At 36.2% G+C, this 19,708-nt stretch overlaps 1 protein-coding gene across 6 annotated transcripts in view; it reads left to right on the top strand.

Annotated features, from left to right (window-relative positions):
* PKIA (cAMP-dependent protein kinase inhibitor alpha) overlaps positions 1–19,708 on the top strand; it is a 98,337-nt gene that overhangs the window by 58,202 nt on the left and 20,427 nt on the right. For 2 of the 6 annotated variants that reach the window (XM_081503777.1, XM_081503778.1), the window contains one exon: positions 1,974–2,100. Coding sequence is in view for 1 of the 6 variants with exons in the window: in XM_081503775.1 (XP_081359901.1) it covers positions 1,974–2,066 (93 nt within the window). In the remaining 5 variants the exon portion in view is untranslated. Of the gene's footprint in view, positions 1–1,973; positions 4,454–8,178; positions 8,261–13,190; positions 13,253–19,708 lie in introns of those variants that run through there. The other 4 variants (XR_014057521.1, XR_014057520.1, XR_014057522.1 and 1 more) reach the window with 4 other exon arrangements.

The raw sequence follows: 19,708 nt of genomic DNA, 5'->3' as shown, positions 1-19,708 counted from the left end.
CTTCTGCTCTGATTCTTAACCATTTTATTCAACCATTTCTTGAATTTATCTTCTCTTTTCCTTAAAAATGCACCCCTCCTTCCTGTTACATATCCATTTCATTAACTTCTATAAGAAGCTCTGCTGATATCTCCCATATACTGTCCACAGCATGAATTAAAATCTTGCTGTGTCTTCCTATAGCATTCTGTAATAATTTTTACTGTAATTATGAATTTTATTTGGATGTCACATTACATTTAATTCTAGATGTCAAGATAATGATTTTAGTAACAGTAACACTAGTGTTAGCTTAACCCATGATATACTCTAGCTGTTCAATAAATGTTTGTTGAATGAGTGAATGAAAGAATGCATGAATTGTCAGCTTGAAATCTTAATCATTTTACCTTTTAAAAATATGTTCAAAGATATAGTTTTTCAGAAAATTAAGGACTTAGGATCCTAAACTTCATTTGATAGAGGAAATTTTTACTGACACATCACATTTAAATACCTCCAGGTAAAACCATTAACCCAAGAATTTAAGGTTATCCATTTAGACTTATAAGCCAGTAACTAATATCTCCTGCCCCGACTGTATCAGATGGTATCAGTGCTCGACTCATATTTCCCAGCCTCATCATTCCAGTATATACTGATAGAATCATCTAACATCTGCAGTTAGCCACTCTAGGACAGGTCAGAAGTGCACAGGAGTTAATACATCTGGGTGTAGCTCTCAACTAAGGACAGAGGGGGACTGGAAGATAAGTACTTCAAGTTTCTCACCCAGTCTTGGAATAACGCTGAGACATGTTCTGTAGAGTTTTAGAGAACTCCCCTGGAGGACTGAGAGCAGTTTCCTGCAGGAGAAATCTGTTCAGTAATGTACCTCTATTGATTTCTTTCCATATCTCTGCTCTAAAATCCCACTCCACTTCTGAGTTTTCTGTAAGAACCTCCCAGATGAACAATTTGCATTCAAATTCTTGCCTCAGGTTCTGCTTCTAAGGGAATTCAATTTATAGCATCCTACCAACCCAGTGCTCCTTACAGAGCCATCACTGCTACAAGTATGAAGGCATGGCTCATTTTGTGTCACTCTGCCTGCATCCTAATACTTTTAAACAGATTGGAAAGAGCATGACCTTGAAGAGAAAAACAGTTTATATGAGAATGGCCAATGGGTAAAGGAAAGGAGAGACAGTGCCATTTGTTTTCCATTGATGATAGTATGAGGTTTATAGGCAGATGGTCTAACAGGTGTGACTATAATCTGAGGAGACTGCCCCCTTGGTTACTAAGGAAACTGCTAGTATTATTATGGAAACACAATCTCACAACTTTATTGCTTCACTTGATGTAGCCTTTTTCTTAACTCTAGTAGTATCTTTCTAAATCACTGAATAGCAGCCAACAGATTCATTCTCTTCCCACAACTTCATCACAAAGAGACACACATGTGTACAACACCTACACGTGCACACTTATGTGTATGCCAGCGCTAAAACAGACAAGCTCATGGTAATGTATGCAGTGGATACTGTAAATTACAGGTCTCCATGAAATACTCTTCTGCAGGTTTCTATGTTCGTTTTGTGAATAATTGAGTTTAGTAAAATTAATAATTTCCTAAAGATCTTGATGAAAACCAAAGAAAGAAAATTCTAAAGAAAACAACTTAGAAACCTGCCTTTTTGCCCTCACTTTGTGCCTTAATTAACAAAGGATAACAGGGACTTTTTTTGAAGTCTTTGCTTGGGTTGAAAACACAAGACGCAACCTGTACTCTTATGTTACGTTTGTGAGTTTGTGAACGTTTTCATCTCCTGCACTGGCAGGTTCTTTACCACTAGTGCCACATGCAAACTTAGAAAGCATGAATGTTTTGAAAACTATTATACTGTTTAGAAGATATATGCTTGGATGTTTACTTACTAAAAAATGAAGTCTATATGTACAAATAATTTCTTTTTCTGTATCCATTTCAGTTTCCTGAGTTTCTGGGAAGGCCAGTGTCTCCAAAGGAACAGTTTCTAGTAGAAGTCTGGAGGTCTGATTCAAGAAAAAATAATCCAGGATAGCCAATGAATTGAGGACAAGAAGGTTTCCAATCAGGTAGGAACACTTAATCTCATACAATCACCTTAAATAAAGTGTGCTGTTAGCTGGATATGATACAACTGCTTGGAAAAGATGGATTTATAACCTACTCTACAAGGAAACTATCCCCAGTTCCCTTGGAGGTTGTGGTGTTTATCAGAGAGTACCTTGGGGGAAAATGAGTACAACAACAGTATGATGCTTTTTTCCATTTTTAGCTCATTGTTGACAAGTACACTTGGTGATCTTGGTGCCTGTGATTTAGTCCCATGAGCTTAGGTATGTGGAACAGCAGTTAACCCTTTTTAGTATTTTCTCCCAAGACAAATCGTCTTTATAGGTTGTTTCCATGATCTTCTAGTTGCTTATCACAATTAAGCATCAAGTCTCCGAAATGAGGTGTAGTTCCAGTCATTCTAAGGAAATCAGCTTGGTTCTTATTGGGACACATCTTCTTGGTCTTGGCACAAAGTGAGTTCACATAAGGAGTTACAAGGAGGAGAATGGGACATGGGAAAGAGGAGTTCATTGTTCCCTGGGTACATCAGAACTCCTCTGAAAATTGTATTTTCATTAGCAATGTCAACTTAAAAAATATTCACAACCTAAAGGTTGAGAGTTGTGTTTTATTTGGTGGGAATTTTTAGGACTTCAAGATCAGGAGGCAGCATCTCAAGTAACCCTGAGAGAACTACTCCAAGGAGGTGAGATGGGGAGCCAGGTTTTATAGAAGTTTTGCAACAAAGGGCAGGTAGTCAGAAAGTCAGAAGATCATTGTTAATTAAAGAAAAACCAGATATTTCAAGTTAAGTAGTTTAGCACTTTTCCATGTATGGGAAGATACAAGAGTCTGGGCTCATTGAAATCATTCCTTTGATATGCACCTCAGCTATATGGAACCACTATCCTGTAAAGATTCGAGAGTCTGGGCTCATTGAAATCATTCCTTTGATATGCACCTCAGCTATATGGAACCACTATCCTGTGTTTTCATATCTTGAGCTGCCTCAGGGCTGCCCATCGAGAGTGGCTGCAGTCTGATGGCTGCTAGATTGTAGATAGTCTTTCTTTCCTGAGTTCCCTCAGGGCTCACCAGTTTACCATCAGTGATGCCTGCAATCACTGATGACTGTCACATCCTTTGTCTACTGATATGCAAGAAATTTTCCATTTTTCAGAGTTTGTGATAAAATCTTACAGTAAAAGGAATAATGAAGATGTCCCATTATATGGCAGGACAAAAGATAGTAGTGACATCAAAAGCAGGGCCTATCTGTCTCATCTGCAGTTATAGACTCAGTGTTTAGCTGAGTGTATTTGACTCCTTACCAGTATTCAATAAGAAAACCATGTTGAATGACTTAAGGATGAATTAATGAATGGAAAAAAGTTAATATAGTAGAAACTGTGTTTGATCCTTGTATTTTCTTGTGTGTTGACTTCTGTATTTCAGGACCCAGCGCTATTACTGACACATAGAACAATTTGTTGAAAGAATGAGACCCCACAATTCTAAGAATAATTTTAAGACCAGTACAGACCTCATATTTGTCACAGTCTATGACAGAAATATCCAGAGATGAAAGCCTGGATCTCAGCTGCTGATAGAGTTAACAGAATCTATCAAGTTTTAATAATTTACAATTCATCCCATTACATTTAGGCATTTACCTACATGAGCCATACAATCACATGTTGACTGGAAAAAAAATGCACAACCTAAAAGTTGAGAATTCTGTTTTATTCAGCAGACATACTGAAGACTTAAGTCAGAAGACAGCTTCTCAGATAGCTCTGAGGGACTGTTTTGAAGAGGTAAGGAAGAAGCCAGGATATTTAGGGCATTTTGCAAAAAAAAAACAGGTAGTTGGAACATCAAAAGATCACTGTTAATTAAAGAAATTAGACATTAAATTAAAGAAATTAAAGAATTAGACATCTCAAGTTAATGAATTTAGCACCTCTCAATATCTGGTAAGATGCAAGAATCTGAGCTCATTGGAATCATTCCATTGATATGCAGTTTAAGTATCTAGGGCCAGTATTCTGTTTTTTTCATCTTGAGTCCCCTCAGGGTGCAGCTTTGGGGGTGGCTGTAGTGGCTGGCGGCTTGATGACTATAACATCCTTTGTTACTGATATGACAGGTGACATCTTTGTCCACATAAATGACTTGAATATAGATAGCACATCCCTGGATGTGCAAAACATGATTCTTGGAGCATTTTTACAAAGTTAAGGTCAATTTCAGAATCACTAGCAGCTAAAATTGCTGTTTATACTTCTCCACAGGTAGGTAGTAAACTGCTGTTGCTTTGCTTCTTTATTCCCAAGGGATAACAAAAAGCCATGCAATTCAAGAAAGAAATGTAAAATTTAGCACAATGCCATTTCCACAAAACCAAACACACAGATATACAGATACACACACACATATACAAACTCTCTCAGATATGAAGTAATAATCTAAAATAGGACCCTGGAACTCATTGCAAAATAGCTGATGTACTCATATTTGATGATTTTCTTTGATTAATGTTTGATATTTATATAGATATATATTAATAACATTCAGAGTTGCTACGTGGAAAAATAACTTTGTACCAATATTGTCTTTGCCTGTGTTATCAATAATGTATGAGATTGCCTCCTCCACTCCATCCTTTTCCTGTAATATCTTATGGGCAGGAGATGTAGTTATCAGTTGTTTGTAAAATTTCTAGATAGCCAGAGGACTAATATCACTTAAATAAAGAAGGCAAATTATCCCAAAGTAGGAGGCTTCATTATGGAACATAAAGTCCTCATAGTAAAGGGGAAGAATTTCATAGGCTTCAATTGCAAAAGATTTGTGAGTAAATATGTATGTTGTTTCAAAGTGGACTCTCTTTATAATTAAATGTCTGGGACTTATCTTTGGTACCTAATGGATTTTGATTTTAAAGTATTATTAGGTAATATACCAAAGAATATATTAAATTGGGTGTAAATTATGAGAAATTATAAAATAAACTCCTTCAAACACACCACCAAAATTAAGAACTAGAATCAAAATTGTTGAACCTTCTCTCTGTTCTCTACCCTGGTTTCACCTTCCTTTCACCAAAGAAACCACTCTCATTTTGGCTTTCTATTCAGCATTCATTTAATCTTTATGTGATTTTGCTTGTTATTGAGATTTATAAAATTGATATCATACGTTAGTCTTCTGTGCTTGCTTTTTTACTTAACATCATGTTTCTAAGGTTCGTACATTTTGTTTTAACTCATGTTCCTTCATTTTACTGGAGAAGGGAATGGCAACCCCCTCCGGTATTCTTGCCTGGAGAATCCCATGGGCAGAGGAGAAAATTCCATATTGTATAAATATAAGAAAATATATTTATTGGTCTGTTAATGATATTGGGACCTATTATGAACAGTACTTCCATGAACATCTATTTTAATGTTTCCTGGTACACATGTGCAAGATTTTATTTAACGTTAAGAAAAAGAGCACACCACTAAAAGTGGAATTGCTGAAAATTCAAATATTCAACTTTAAAATATTATGCCAAATGTTTTCCAAAGCTATAGAGTCTGTTTTTAGTCCTTCCGTTCTATAGCCTCACCAGTAAGAATGGGCAATCTAGTCAGTATAAATTCTCTTCCGGTTTTTGTATTAGTTTGCTCGGTTTCCCCTAAAAAAATATACCACAGACTTAATGGTTTTTAAAAAAAGAGATTTATCTTCTCCCAGTTCTGGAGGCTGGAATTCCAGGATCAAGGTGTTGGCAGTTTGGGGTCTTTCTGAGGTCTCTTTCCTTGAGTTGCAGATGGCCACTGCCTTCTGGCTATGTCTTCACATGTCCTTTTCCTGTGTATATGCGTCTTTGGTGTCTCTTCCTCTTCTTAGGATACTGGTCATATTAGGTTGAGAATCCTTCATTTGTTTAAATAGTTGCCTGTGTTTCCTATTCTGTGAAATTCCAGAAAATGTCTTTTCTCCATTATTCTGTTGTTTATCTTTTTCTTATTTATTTCATATTGTTCTTTGTGCTTAGTCATTCAGTCGTGTCCAACTCCAAGACCTTATGAACTGTAGCCTGCCAGGCTTCTCTGTCCATGAGGATTCTCCAGGCAAGAATCCTGGAGTGGGTTGCCATGCCCTCCTCCAGGGATCTTCCCAACCCAAGGATTGAACCCAGGTTTCCCACTTTGCAGACGGATTCCTTACCAACTGAGCCACCAGGGAAGCCCTGATATTGTTCTTCAAATACAAGCAAATAATCCTTTGTCAGCTATATCTGACACAAATAAGTTATGTCTTGCCTTCTTACTTTTTTAATGTTATCTGGCTTATATACATATTTCCCAATTTCTTTGTTTTCTTATGAATAAGTAAGTTTTCCAGGATCACTTTGGAATAATTTTTTTTTAGGTATGTCTGAGCTATTCTTGGACCTTTGACCATTCATATGAATTTCATAATAAGCTGGTATGCTAAACCTCTGTTAAATATTTTTATTGTAAATATATTGAATGTTTAAATGAAGCTGGGGAAATTTTACATCATTATGCTGGTCTCTGTATCCATAAATAAAATGTATTTCTCCATTTATTTATGTTTCAATAAGGGTTTGCATTTTATCCATAAATGTCTCACACATCTTTATTTAGATTTATTCCTAGGCAACTTTTTTCTATTTTAAATAATTTTTAAGCTCTTTCTTTTTGCTGGATTAGAGAATCCAATAGGTTTTTGTATCTTGAGCTTACATCTATCCATCTTGCTAATATTGCTTCTTAGTAAGAGAGAGAAGTTTCTTAGCCAAAAGGAATAAATGTAAAATTAAATGAAAATGTTATGGGTCAGCTCTGGTCAATAATAGAACTCTCTGTGATAATGGAAAAGTTCTTGTGCTGTCCTTGTGCTTAGTTGCTCAGTCATGTCTGACTCTGTGCGATCCCATGGACTGTAGCCCGCCCTCCTCTGTCCATGGGATTCTCCAGACAAGAATACTGGAGTGGGTTGCCAGGCCCTGCTCCAAATCTTCCCAACCCAGGGATTGAACCCAGGTCTCCTGCATTGCAGGTTCTTATCTCTAGCCATTAGTCACATATGTTTTAAAAAAATTTTAACATAAATTAAATAAAATTCAACAAAATTCAAAATTCAGTTCTTGAGTCACACTTGCCCACATTTCAGGTATTTAATAGCCACTTGTTAATAAGGGACGCTATATTGGACATTTGGCTCTAGACTATTAGACTGTGGAGCCATGCAGTCCTGGGATTTTATCTTTGTCAGTGGCATAATGAGATCTTTTCATGTGCCTATTATTCTGTTATTAAAAAGAGAAGTTACTTAACAGTCATCTCTAACTTTTTGAAATAATCCAACATGCAGCTTTCACCACCCATGAATTTCTTGAACCATATTTATGTTTCTAAACTACTTCTTGAATCAAGTGTTCACTTGATTCATGACCCTATAAATGCAATTTTGATCATTTTCCCCTGAAATATCATATTTGTATAACCATGTGGAAATGTATTTCGTACCTTTTTGCCCTCTTGTAAGCTCTTCCTGGATTTTAATCCTCATGAGCTTATATCCTCTAATGTTAAATACTTAATATTAGTAGTTTGTAAAAGAATTTAAGAGATCATTGGTAAGCTCTTTTTTTCAATCATCTATACATTTAAACAGTGTGTTGCAATAAGAAATAATACGTAGTAATAAAAGACCCAAGTTGTAGTTTTACCCATAAAAATGAACTTTATATGCATTCAAGTAAGGTTTATATAAGGTATATAAGATTTATTCTCATTCTAAAATTGTTATGATTATTTGGGCTTCCCTGGTAGCTCAGCTGGTAAAGAATCTGCCTGCAATGCAGGAAAACCCCATTCGATTCCTGGGTTGGGAAGATCCGCTGGAGAAGGGATAGGCTACCCACTCTAATATTCTTGGGCTTCCCTGTGGCTCAGATGCTAAAGAATCCACCTGCAATGTGGGAGGCCTGGGTTGGATCCCTGGGTTGGGAAGATCCCCTGGAGAAGGAAGAGCTAGCCACTCCGGTATTCTGGCCTGGAGAATCCCATGGACAGAGGAGCCTGGCAGGCTACAGTCCTAATTTTCCCCTAACTTTAAATACTTACTATAAATAGTTTGTAAAAAAAAAAAAAATAAGAGGTCACTGGTAAGCTCTTTTATTTTCAATCATCTATACATTTAAACAATGTGTTGCAATAAGAAATAATACTTGGTAATCAAAAGACCCAAGTCATATTTCACCCATAAGAATGAATTCTATGTATTCAAGTAAGGTTTATATAAGGTACATAAGATTTATTCTGATTCTAAAATTGTTATGATTATTTAGAAAATTATGTTTGAAATATGATAAGATTCAAAACCAATAAAGGTTTGAAATCTATTTAAAGAATCTATAAAGAATTCAAGTATTTTACCTTTTTCCCTTATTTGACATTAACCTGTACTCCTTCATCTTTCACTTACAGCATGCTTTAGCTGCAGTTGACACAAAGACAAAATATAATGTAAATATTGTGTACTTTTTTTAAAATGAATACTTTTGTTTAAAATTCTTATAACCTAAATTCTTAATTCCCCTTTCACAACTTTTTCTATTCTCCATGCTACTACAATCAATCACTTGTGATAGAAAATTATTCCTTTTTTTTGGTTTGCTAATTCTTTTTTAAAAATATGTTTCAAACTATCATCAATTTAGGAAACATTGGAAAATGAGCCTCAGAATTCCCAGCATTAATGTGTTGTTTCATTGGCTATCAGGACACCATCCTTTCCTAGATTTCTCCCCTCCTCACTTGCCATTCGCAATCTCCTTTGTGATGCCTTCTACCCCTCACGAAATTCAAAGACACTTGCTCCTTGGAAGAAAACCTGTGACAAACCTAGACAGCATATTAAAAAAAGAGACATACATCACTTTGCCAACAAAGGTTGATATAGTCAAAGCTAAGGTTTTTCCAGTAGTCACGTGCAGATGTGAGAGTTGGCCCATAAATAAGGCTGAGCCCAAATAATTGATGCTTTTGCACTGTGGTGCTGGAGAAGACTCTTGAAGGTCCCTTGGACAGCAAGGAGATCAAACTAGTCAGTCCTAAAAGAAATCAAACCAGTCCATCCTAAAGAAAATCGACCCTGAATATTCACTGGAAGGACTGATGCTAAAGTTGAAGCTCCAATACTGTGACCACCTGATGCAAAGAGCTGACTCATTAGAAAAAACCCTGATGCTGGGAAAGACTGAGGGCAAAAGGAAAAAGGGGTGACAGAGGATGAGATGGTTAGATAATCACTAACTCAATAGACGTGAGTTTGAGCATATTCCAGGAGATAGTGAAGGACTGGGAAGCCTGGCAAGCTGTAGTCCATGGGGTCGTAAAGAGTTGGACATGACTTAGTGACTGAACATCCTACTCCTCAATGTCTGTTAAAATGCCCTAATGATCATTCCCAGCCCTTATCACTGTCCACCTACCGTCACTATTTATAAGTTTTACTCTAGTTCCATTACATTAATGAGAAGGTGACTGTGAATCCCAAATTCATACTTCTAGGCCTAACCATTCACCCAGCCTCCAGACTCCTAATTTCAATTTCGCATGCACATGTGCATCTATTCTATGCACAATAGACATTTCAAACTTAGCAAATAAAGCAAAATATTTTGCTTTGATCCACCCACTGCACTCTAGTTTCCCCCCATAACTCATCCAGTTGTTCAGGCCAAAAATGTTAGATCCATCCTTAAACTCTCATTTTCCCACAATTCCTACATCCAGTTTATTAGAAATCCTTGTCAGCTCTAACTTGAAAATACAGTCTGAATCTATCTACCTCTCACCTTACTATTGCCATCTTCACCTTACTCCAAGCCATCACTACTAGCCTCATCTAATCCAATAGGTAGCCTCTTCAACAATCTCCCTGCTTCCCCCTTATCCCAATCGTTATAGTCTTTAACCAGTAAAATAGCCAGAATAATCTTTAAAAAGCAAAAACCATATCATATTATTTCTCAAAACCTGTTACCATGACTCTTAGAATAGAAACTTAACTATTTTTACCTGTTTACTTCCTTTATTCAGTATTTCTCCTGCCCTACCCAGCAAATTCATCTACTGCTACTATTGTCTCACATAACCACACCCAGAATTTCCTTCTGCAATGGCCTTCCCAGTATTAGGGCTTTTGCACTTGCTATTCCCTAAAACCTGGAAGATTATGAAAATTGGTAAGAATCCTCCCAACAGAGATCATAGGTGGTGTTTACATTTCATTTTGGAGAGTTGTTTGATAGAAGATATTTTTGCAAAAGATAGATACATTTTACTTTGGAGACTGTTCACACATGTAGCAGTTTACAGGTTGGTTAAATAGCAAATGTGAATTGATAAAGCTAAAACAAAAAAGAACTGTAATTGATGAGACCTATGTGTTTTAAACTGTGAACTTTGAGTGATTAGACATAGTTTCAGTATCAATATTTAATTCATGAAAGAGAATTAGCTAAGGTCTTTTCCAAATACCCATTACCCGCTACAGAACTTCTGAACAGATATGACAGGGTCCATGGATCTGAATTTTAGCAAGTACCTCAGTTGATTCTGTTGCAGATGGTATTCAGTCCTTTAAGAGACACCAAGCTGGGGGCACAGCAGTAAAGAATAAGCTGCCAGTGCAGGAGACGCAGGTTTGATTCCTCGGTGGGGAATATCCCCTTGAGGAGGAAATGGCAACCCACTCCAGTATTCTTGCCTGGGAAATCCCAAAGACAGAGAAGTCTGGCAGGCTCCAGTTCACGGGGTTGCAAAGAGTCAGACATGACTTAGTGACTGAACAACAGGCTGGTGTATTTGCTGAGATAAAAGGAGATCAGATTCAGTACTAATTATCATGCAACTCACCAATGAGATGAAACAGGATCAAGTGACAAAAGAGAAAGAGGATCAAATTATGTTTGATGAGGAACAGGATATTTAGATAATTACAAAGTAATTTACCACAAAATTATTAATATTGAAGGAGAAAAAAATAACTTTTCAATGGAGAAGACTGACTGATACCCCTTACTCAGATGAGTAAAATAATATTCCAGTAAGGTTACAAGTTAAAAGTTTGCCAAAATTGTTTGATAGGATTCAGTTAGAAGAACAAGAGCTTCACCACTGTGTATTCCTGCCATTACACATATCTTGAATCCAATGAGATAAATACAAACTAAATCTTATAAAATAACTGATTTATAGTCATTAAAATTTTCTAGTTAATGAAATTTAGTGGAAGCCTGAGAAAATTTTTGAGATTAATACTAAAGAGACAGGCCAACTAAATGCAATGTGTTATTCTGGGCTGATCACTTTATTATGAATGGCTTGACTGGGACAACTGACAAAACGGAAAGGGGACTCAACATTAGACGGGCATGTAGTAATGAGTCAGTGTTAATTTCCTGATTTCTATGATTATATTTGAATATACTGAATATATGTTTGTAGGAAAGACTAGAGGATTTGGGGGAGACATTGCATTGTGTTGGCAGCTATTCTCAAATGGTTTGGGAAATAAATTGTTTTTATTGCCTTTTTAAATTTTGTATAATTTTTGAGATTGTTAAAAAATACAAAATCAGAGGAAAAGATCCCTAAGTTAGGTAATCCTTTTCCTTGGCGAATTGCAAAGTTAAAAAGCTCATTTATACCATTGTAAAAATTGTGGTCAACTTTTCAGTCTATTTGTGTTGATTTCTGTTATTAACAGCATAATATCTTATTTTCTATTTGAGATTTTTTTATTTTCCCCTAATTATGCATTTTGTTTTTCACTCTATCAAATGTCTATGAATTTGGTGAAGTCATCAGTATTAAAGTAAAATAAAGATTCATAGAAATGAAAATAAGTTCTTAGAGAAATGTAAGAATGTCTACCTGCCTTTAGAAATGGAGTAAATTGGCATGAAATTTATAAGGGAAAAAAACTATACAGAGCACTCCCGTGCAGAAACTCAAGATGGTTGCATACGTTTGTCTGTTAAGAGGTCTGTGGTGAAACAGGAGCTATATGTTCAAACTTACATGCAACCTTTTAAATCACATTTCATATCAGTCCATGTAACTGGACAATTCAGGAAGTAAATTAAAACAATTCTTGCTTTCAATACTTTCTAAGGTCAACACTTAGAATAATGAAAAGCTTATCTTTCATTCTAAGAAACCTGGGCGGTTATTAGTTAAAGCAGATGTGTTGTCCTACTGGCCTGCACCTGGTTATAAATAGCAGCATGACTTGAGAACACCCTGGACACAGAGTGGACTTTCTAAATATAGCTTTTCCTTTCCACAAAGGCATTTTACAAGAATGCTACCTTTGTGAAAATGTAGCCTTTAAAGAGGATACAGACACTAAAGTCAGTGACTTTTAGACATAAAAAAGATTTGAAATATTTTCTTAGCCTGGGAACTCACATTTTAGAGGCATAAAAACTGAAGTCCAGTGAAATTAAATATTTCGCCTGGCATCAAACAGCAGACAAGAAATAATGACAGCACTCAAGCCTCTATCTTCTGAATCCATTGAATGCAGCATATAATAGTTTGCTATAACTGCTTATTTTCATTGCCCTCAACACCACATTCCTTCTGTGCCTTATCACTCTTGCTTCTTTAAGAGGGATGATAATATTATCAGCAAGCTTTAGTTACAAATAATTTTTTTAAAATTTTGCTGTTTTGTAATTCATTTTTGAAAAATTGTATTTCTGTGTTAAAAATGTGTGAGGACAATTTACTTCCTTCTTGAAACACCTCTTCCTGCATTTACCATCTTTTATTTTTAAATTATTGTGTAGCAGTAAGTAAAAAAACACATAGAGTAGAGGAGATAAGTATCAGAGGCAACAAAATGTGTGTGGAGAGGATGGGAGGCAGGGGGAGGTTAGAGCTGTCATACCTTAACGGGAGATGGGAAGAGGGGGAAGAGAAGAAAAATGTATTTGTTTGAAAAAAATATAATGGCAAGTTAGACAACGTCTAAACTTAATACAATATATTTTCCTTAATTTAAATCCCAGGTTAACTTCTATTGTTTGCATTGCCACAGACAAGAAAATAAACACAGCAAAGAGATTTTTGTGTACCATAATTTTACATTAATTTCATAAAGATTTCTATAAGACTGTAAAACTAAATTAAAAAAAATAGAAGTCTTATTTTTAACTTATTTTACCTGCTTCCTTGCACTTTAATAAGTTGGTAAATGACATTTAAATTCAATAGTTATATAATTAATTCTGTCTCACAGTTTTTAAATGTACTAGTGATTTTGTGAGTGTGTGTGTGTGTGCTTGCGTGCATAACTTTACAGCCAGTAAAATAAAATTCTTGATCAAATAATTATTATCATCTAGACTAAAATCAGATACGATAGAGGGGCCAGCCACTGATAAGTTTAAAAGTCACCCTGGGTGATTAATACATGTAGCAGGACTGCAGGTCTCTCTTTAGATGAAGTACTTAAATGCAAGTATGACTAAGCATGGCTCTAACTTCATACCTGAAATCTGCTTTATTTAGAGTTCTTTGGCTTGTTCTGTTTCTGTAGTCTTTGTTGTGCTATAAAAATATCAGAATCGTGAATTAATGAACTGATATGTAAAAGTGAAATACTGGAAGATAAGGTAAACACGAAGTTCTCTAATTGTCATGCAAATAAGTTTGGTTGACACAAAACTGGAAATTAAATAAAGACATTATATGCATCCTAAGTCACTTCAGTCATGTCCAACTCTTTGCGATCCTATGCACTGTAGCCTGCCAGGCTCCTCTGTGCATGGGATTTCCCCGGCAAGAATACTGGAATGGATTGCCATGCCCTCCTTCAGGGGATCTTTCCAACCTAGGAATCGAACCCACATCTCCTGCAGCTCCCACATTGCAGGAAGAATCTTTACCCCTGAGCCACCAGGGAAGCCAAGTAAAGACATTAATAAATCATAATGCTGAAATTAAAATCTTCTACTTACGTCAGTACAAAAGAAATCCTAATTTGTACCACAAGGTAATGAATTCAGTACTTTTCATTTGTTAAATATGTGCCTAGTACCTGCACTGCGCATATAAAACTTTGGAAATTTGGAGGACAAACAAGAAAAACAGAAGCTCTCTACCTTCAAGTTATCTATACTGTAGTCAATTAAACTTCTCTACTTTGAGATTTTTTTAATTCCTCAGTTCACTGTAATATCTTTATCGGTTTTCTTTGTTAAAACCAATCTTTAGCACCTTAAATAGTTTCTTCAGTGTTCCTGTTAATGAAATACAGTCATAATTGTAACTTCCAATGCTAATAATACAGTTGATAGAATAATCGGAAAGCGATTTTGATAATCTACAAAATGTCATGAGGTTTCCCAGGTAACGACTTCTCTCCTATGCAAAAATGCACTTATTATTTATCGTCTAAGCTTATAAAAACTGTCTTACTTTATTCATATACAAGTTTTACAACATTCTTTAATTCATATTTTAAGGTATTTTGTTCAGTTATCTCTCTGGAAACTGTTGATTTATATACATTATATAAATATTAATATGTATTTTTCAATGGCTAGATAAAAAATGGCTTTTTTAACTGCTTAAGTTTGTTTAATTTACATTGTCCTTCAGCATTTCATTTTCTCACTGAAGCCTATCCTACTGATTTCAAAATGCCTGAAAAATCTGAAAATCCCATTTAAAGTAAATGTATGAAAAATTTTCAAGATAACATGTAATAAGAAGAGTATTAAACATTGTGCTGAAGATAATTCCATTAATAAAGAGATTAATCAATAACCCTAACATTCAGACATATAATAAAAGGGAAAAACATTAATCATAATTCTGAGCGATGACATTTTCAATAAAGGGAGCTATTGAATATTGTATAGGAAACTAGTATCTGCAAAGCAGATAAATTGGCAGTGATTATGCATATATTTAAAATATGTTGAAACACAGTCATAAAAACAGTTTTCTTTTTGGCAGAAAAGAGGCATATTGAAGTATTCAAGCACTACTTCAACTGGAATAGATAGACACTATGCAGAAAGTACATGATTGTAAAAGAGCAGATATTAGCATTTGTGTGAATATGTGTGCTTTTAATTAATGCATTTTCATTCATTCAGAAGGGAAAAGAATGATAAGTTTGCTTTAAATGTGGCATTGTGATAAGCTGAAGTTCCACTCTCAGACTTTGACTGCTGTTCCTTTGTGTGTGTTCAGTCACTCAGTCTCGTCTGACTCTTTACTACCCTATGGACTGCAACCCACTAGGCTCCTCAGTCTGTGGAATTTTCCAAGCAAGAATACTGGAGCAGGTTACCATTTCCTACTCCAGGGGATCTTCCCAACACAGGGATTGAACCCCTGTCAACTTGAGCCTCCTGCATTGGCAGGCAGACTTCAATATTCACCAAAGAATACTATCCTGTCATTTATCAAATTAGAAATTTGGAAGCAATCCTAGGATTCTCATTATAGAGTCCCCTGCCTTCATGCTCCCCACTCAATAATAATCCCTGACTTTCCTATATAGGAAAGCTCTCTCTAATGCACACTTACTCTGTCACTCTCCAGGGCCAGCATCTCTGCCTCAGCATCCTAGTGAAGTCACTTCTAGTTCAGTGTGTGCAGGGCCGCTTTTAAACCCTTCTCAGTCCTAGGTAATTGTACTTTTAGAAGCTTCACCCTAAATGTTATCAAATGCATTAAAATATGTGGGAGAAAAACATGGCCCCAAAGGATAAATGCACCCCAGTATTCATTGCCACACTGTTTACAATAGCCAAGGCATGGAATCAACCTAAATGCCCATCGACAGAGGAATGGATAAGAAGATATGACACACACACACGTGCACGCACACATATATATACAGTGGAATATTAGCCATTCAAAAGAATGAAATAATGCCATTAGCAGCAACCTGGGTAGATCTAGAGACTGTCATACTGAGTGAAGTAAGTCAGACAGAGAAGGAGTAATATGACATCCCTTGAAAGTAGAATCTAAAAAGAAATGATGCAAATGAACTTTAAAAACATTAAGAGACTCACAGACTTAAGAGAATGAATTTATGGTTGCTGAGGGGGCAGGTACTATATGGGGAAGGATAGTTAGGGAGTCTCAGATGGACATGTACACACTGCTGTATTTTAAATGGATAACCAGCGAGGATATACTGTATAGCACATGGGACTCTGCTCAGGGTTATGAAGTGATCTGGATGGGAGGAGAGTTTGAGGGAGAATGGATACATGTGTATGTATGGCTGAGTTCTTTCACTGTTCACCCGAAACTATCACAACTTTGTTAATCTGCTATACTCCAATACAAACTAAAAATCATCCTTATTTTTGTTAGAGGTGACCAAATCTCATATTCTATATAATTATAGATAACTATATGAAAGTAACATTACCATTGATGAGTTGTAGTAATATTAGTTGGAAATATCAATTAAACAAGTTTTTATCACAGTTTTGTAGATTTTTATTCATATTTCAGAGGCATTTTCAGCTGTCAAACAACTTTCTAAGTCCTTCTCAAACTCCTGTCCCCTAGTGAATGTGCTTTTACTGTCACAGCGCTGAATAGCCACTACAGCAAGATGTCTGAAGATAAAGACCATCACATGGATAAGTAGACCAGATATGTGGAAGTGGGAATGCAAAATGTTTGCAGAAAAAAAATATAGAAATCAAGAAGTGAATTGCAGTGTCAATGAATATGATGAGTATCTGATGATAATATTAAAAAGTTGGGTTCTATAGGGATGTCAATAAAATATCACCCTACATAGTAAGTCTCAACACAGTATGTGAACTGCTTACATATTTAAAATAAATGCTGATGGCAAGCCATCAATAAAAAATTAAGTATAGTGTGCTCCAAAATGAATGTTGGAAAATGGCAATTGGTTTTGTAACTGGTTAAATCACCTGTCAGTTTCATAACAGTGTTTCTAAACCTTTATTATTCTATCTTTAAAACTGAGTTAATGAGCATTCCTATTTGATACACTTGTTGATAAATTTATGCAATTCACATAAATGTCTTAGTGACCTTTCTGGCAAATATTTGATATTTTTGTTATTATTATTGATAAATAATTAGTAAACAATATCTGTTTTGTTATGGTCATAGTTACAACTTGGAACAGAACAGACAATATTACTGAGATTGATTTGATCAGATGGAAAAGTTAATAATGAGTTATTTTGAGAAGAAATGTGTTGATGTTCAAACATCCTTTCAAAAGCTAAATATTTATTTAATGTAGAAAAATAGTCTTAGTTTAATGAGAAGGTACAGACTTTAAAAGTATATTTCCTCTTTGGACTCATAAAGAGCCAGAAAAGGATATTAAACAAAGGCTTTAGAGAGTATTATATAATAAAGAACAGCACCAGCACCAGACTGTTGATGCTTTTGTGGTTTTGACGTGAATAACTCCAGGGCCCCATTCTGACATCAGTACTACCACTCACTGTGTAAGATACGGGCAAGTCGATTAACCTCTCTCTGCTTTAGTTTCTTCGTCTGTAATGTGCAAGTCATATTACTTGTCACTTGCCAACCGGCAGTACTTCTTCAGCTAATTGACTATCTCAGCAGGGATGTCTCAAAGATCAGCTAAGAAATGACTTATAAACCTATTGAAATATTAAATGATGTCAAAAACCTTAACAAAAGGACAGAACAAATCATTCCATGCAGTAATTTACTTCAGTTCAGTTCAGTCGCTCAGTCGTGTCTGACTCTTTGCCACCCCATGAATCGCAGCACGCCAGGCCTCCCTGTCCATCACCAACTCCCAGAGTTTACCCAAACCCATGTCCATCGAGTCGGTGATGCCATCCAACCATCTCATCCTCTGTCGTCCCCTTCTCCTCCCGCCCCCAATCCTTCCTAGCATTAGGGTCTTTTCCAGTGAGTCAACTCTTCGCATGAGGTGGCCGAAGTATTGGAGCTTCAGCCTCAACATCAGTCCTTCCAATGAACACCCAGGACTGATCTCCTTTAGGATGGACTGGTTGGATCTCCTTGCAGTCCAAGGGACTCTCAAGAGTCTTCTCCAACACCACAGTTTAAAAGCATCAATTCTATGGCACTCAGCTTTCTTTATAGTCCAACTCTCACATCCATACGTGACTACTGGAAACACCATAGCCTTGACTAGATGGACCTTTGTTGTCAAAGTAATGTCTCTGCTTTTCAATATGCTATCTAGGTTGGTCATAACCTTCCTTCCAAGGAGTAAGCGTCTTTCAATTTCATGGCTGCAATCACCATCAGCAGTGATTTTGGAGCCCCAAAAAATAAAGTCTGACACTGTTTCCACTGTTTGCCCATCATTTACTTAGAAGGTTATGGCCAACCTAGATAGCATATTTTAAAGCAGAGAAATTACTTTGCCAACAAAAGTCCATCTAGTTAAGGCTATGGTTTTTCCAGTGGTCATGTATGGATGTGAGAATTGGATGGTGAAGAAAGCTGAGCACCTAAGAATTGATGCTTTTGAACTGTGGTGTTGGAGAAGACTCTTGAGAGTCCCTTGGACTGCAAGGAGATCCAATCAATCCATCCTAAAGGAGATCAGTCCTGGGTGTTCATTGGAAGGACTGATGTTGAGGCTGAAACTCCAATACTTTGGCCACCTCATGCGAAGAGTTGACTCATTGGAAAAGACCCTAATGCTGGGAAGGATTAGGGGCGGGAGGAGAAGGGGACGACAGAGGATGAGATGTTTGGATGGCATCACTGACTCGATGGACATGGGTTTGGGTAAACTCCGGGGGTTGGTGATGGACAGGGAGGCCTGACGTGCTGCACTTCATGGGGTCGCAAAGAGTCGGACATGACTAAGCGACTGAACTGAACTGAACTGATATATTTTATATAAAATAATGTAAAAAGAAGTAGCCTTCCATAAAGTGAAAATAGAATAGATTACTTGCAATTCTGGAGTGCTTTTTGCTGCTCTTATTTTTAAGAATCTTGTCATAATTAAGAATACACAGAAGAAAAAGCATATTAGAGGAAATAACAGTTCATCTCTTTATATTGATGAAAAGTATTGTGAGACAAGGAAATGAAATAAATACGAATAAAGAAACGTGCTTTCTGAGCTGCCTTTACCATTGACAGTGGTATAACCTTGACAATTTTACTTTAACAATTAAGATCTAGAGTAAGATAATTAAAAATAAATCTACAATATACTTTTGGCAGATATAAGAACAATATACAAAATCTTGTGCCAAGCATTCTGAGGGACTCAAAGGACTCAGAGTTCAAAGAATATATAAGAAGAGCACCATGAAGATAATTAATGCTTCCATGTGTGTGTTGTTACTTCAGTCCATAGCCAAATAAATATTATAATAAAATTATTCATTATATAATATCTGGAGATGGGGAAGTGGGGTGGCTTATAAACTAGGCTTGAAAGATGAGGAGGATTTTGTCATTGGGAGAGAAGGTCACTCCAGGTTGAGAAGACAGCTTGGGAAGACCAGTAAGAGAACACCAACGATATTGCAAG

This window comes from Giraffa tippelskirchi, chromosome 6 (assembly GCF_054371585.1).
Source record: "Giraffa tippelskirchi isolate mGirTip1 chromosome 6, T2T-mGirTip1v1.2.pri, whole genome shotgun sequence".
Taxonomy (NCBI): domain Eukaryota; kingdom Metazoa; phylum Chordata; class Mammalia; order Artiodactyla; family Giraffidae; genus Giraffa; species Giraffa tippelskirchi.
This window is presented reverse-complemented; position numbering and strand designations above follow the sequence as displayed.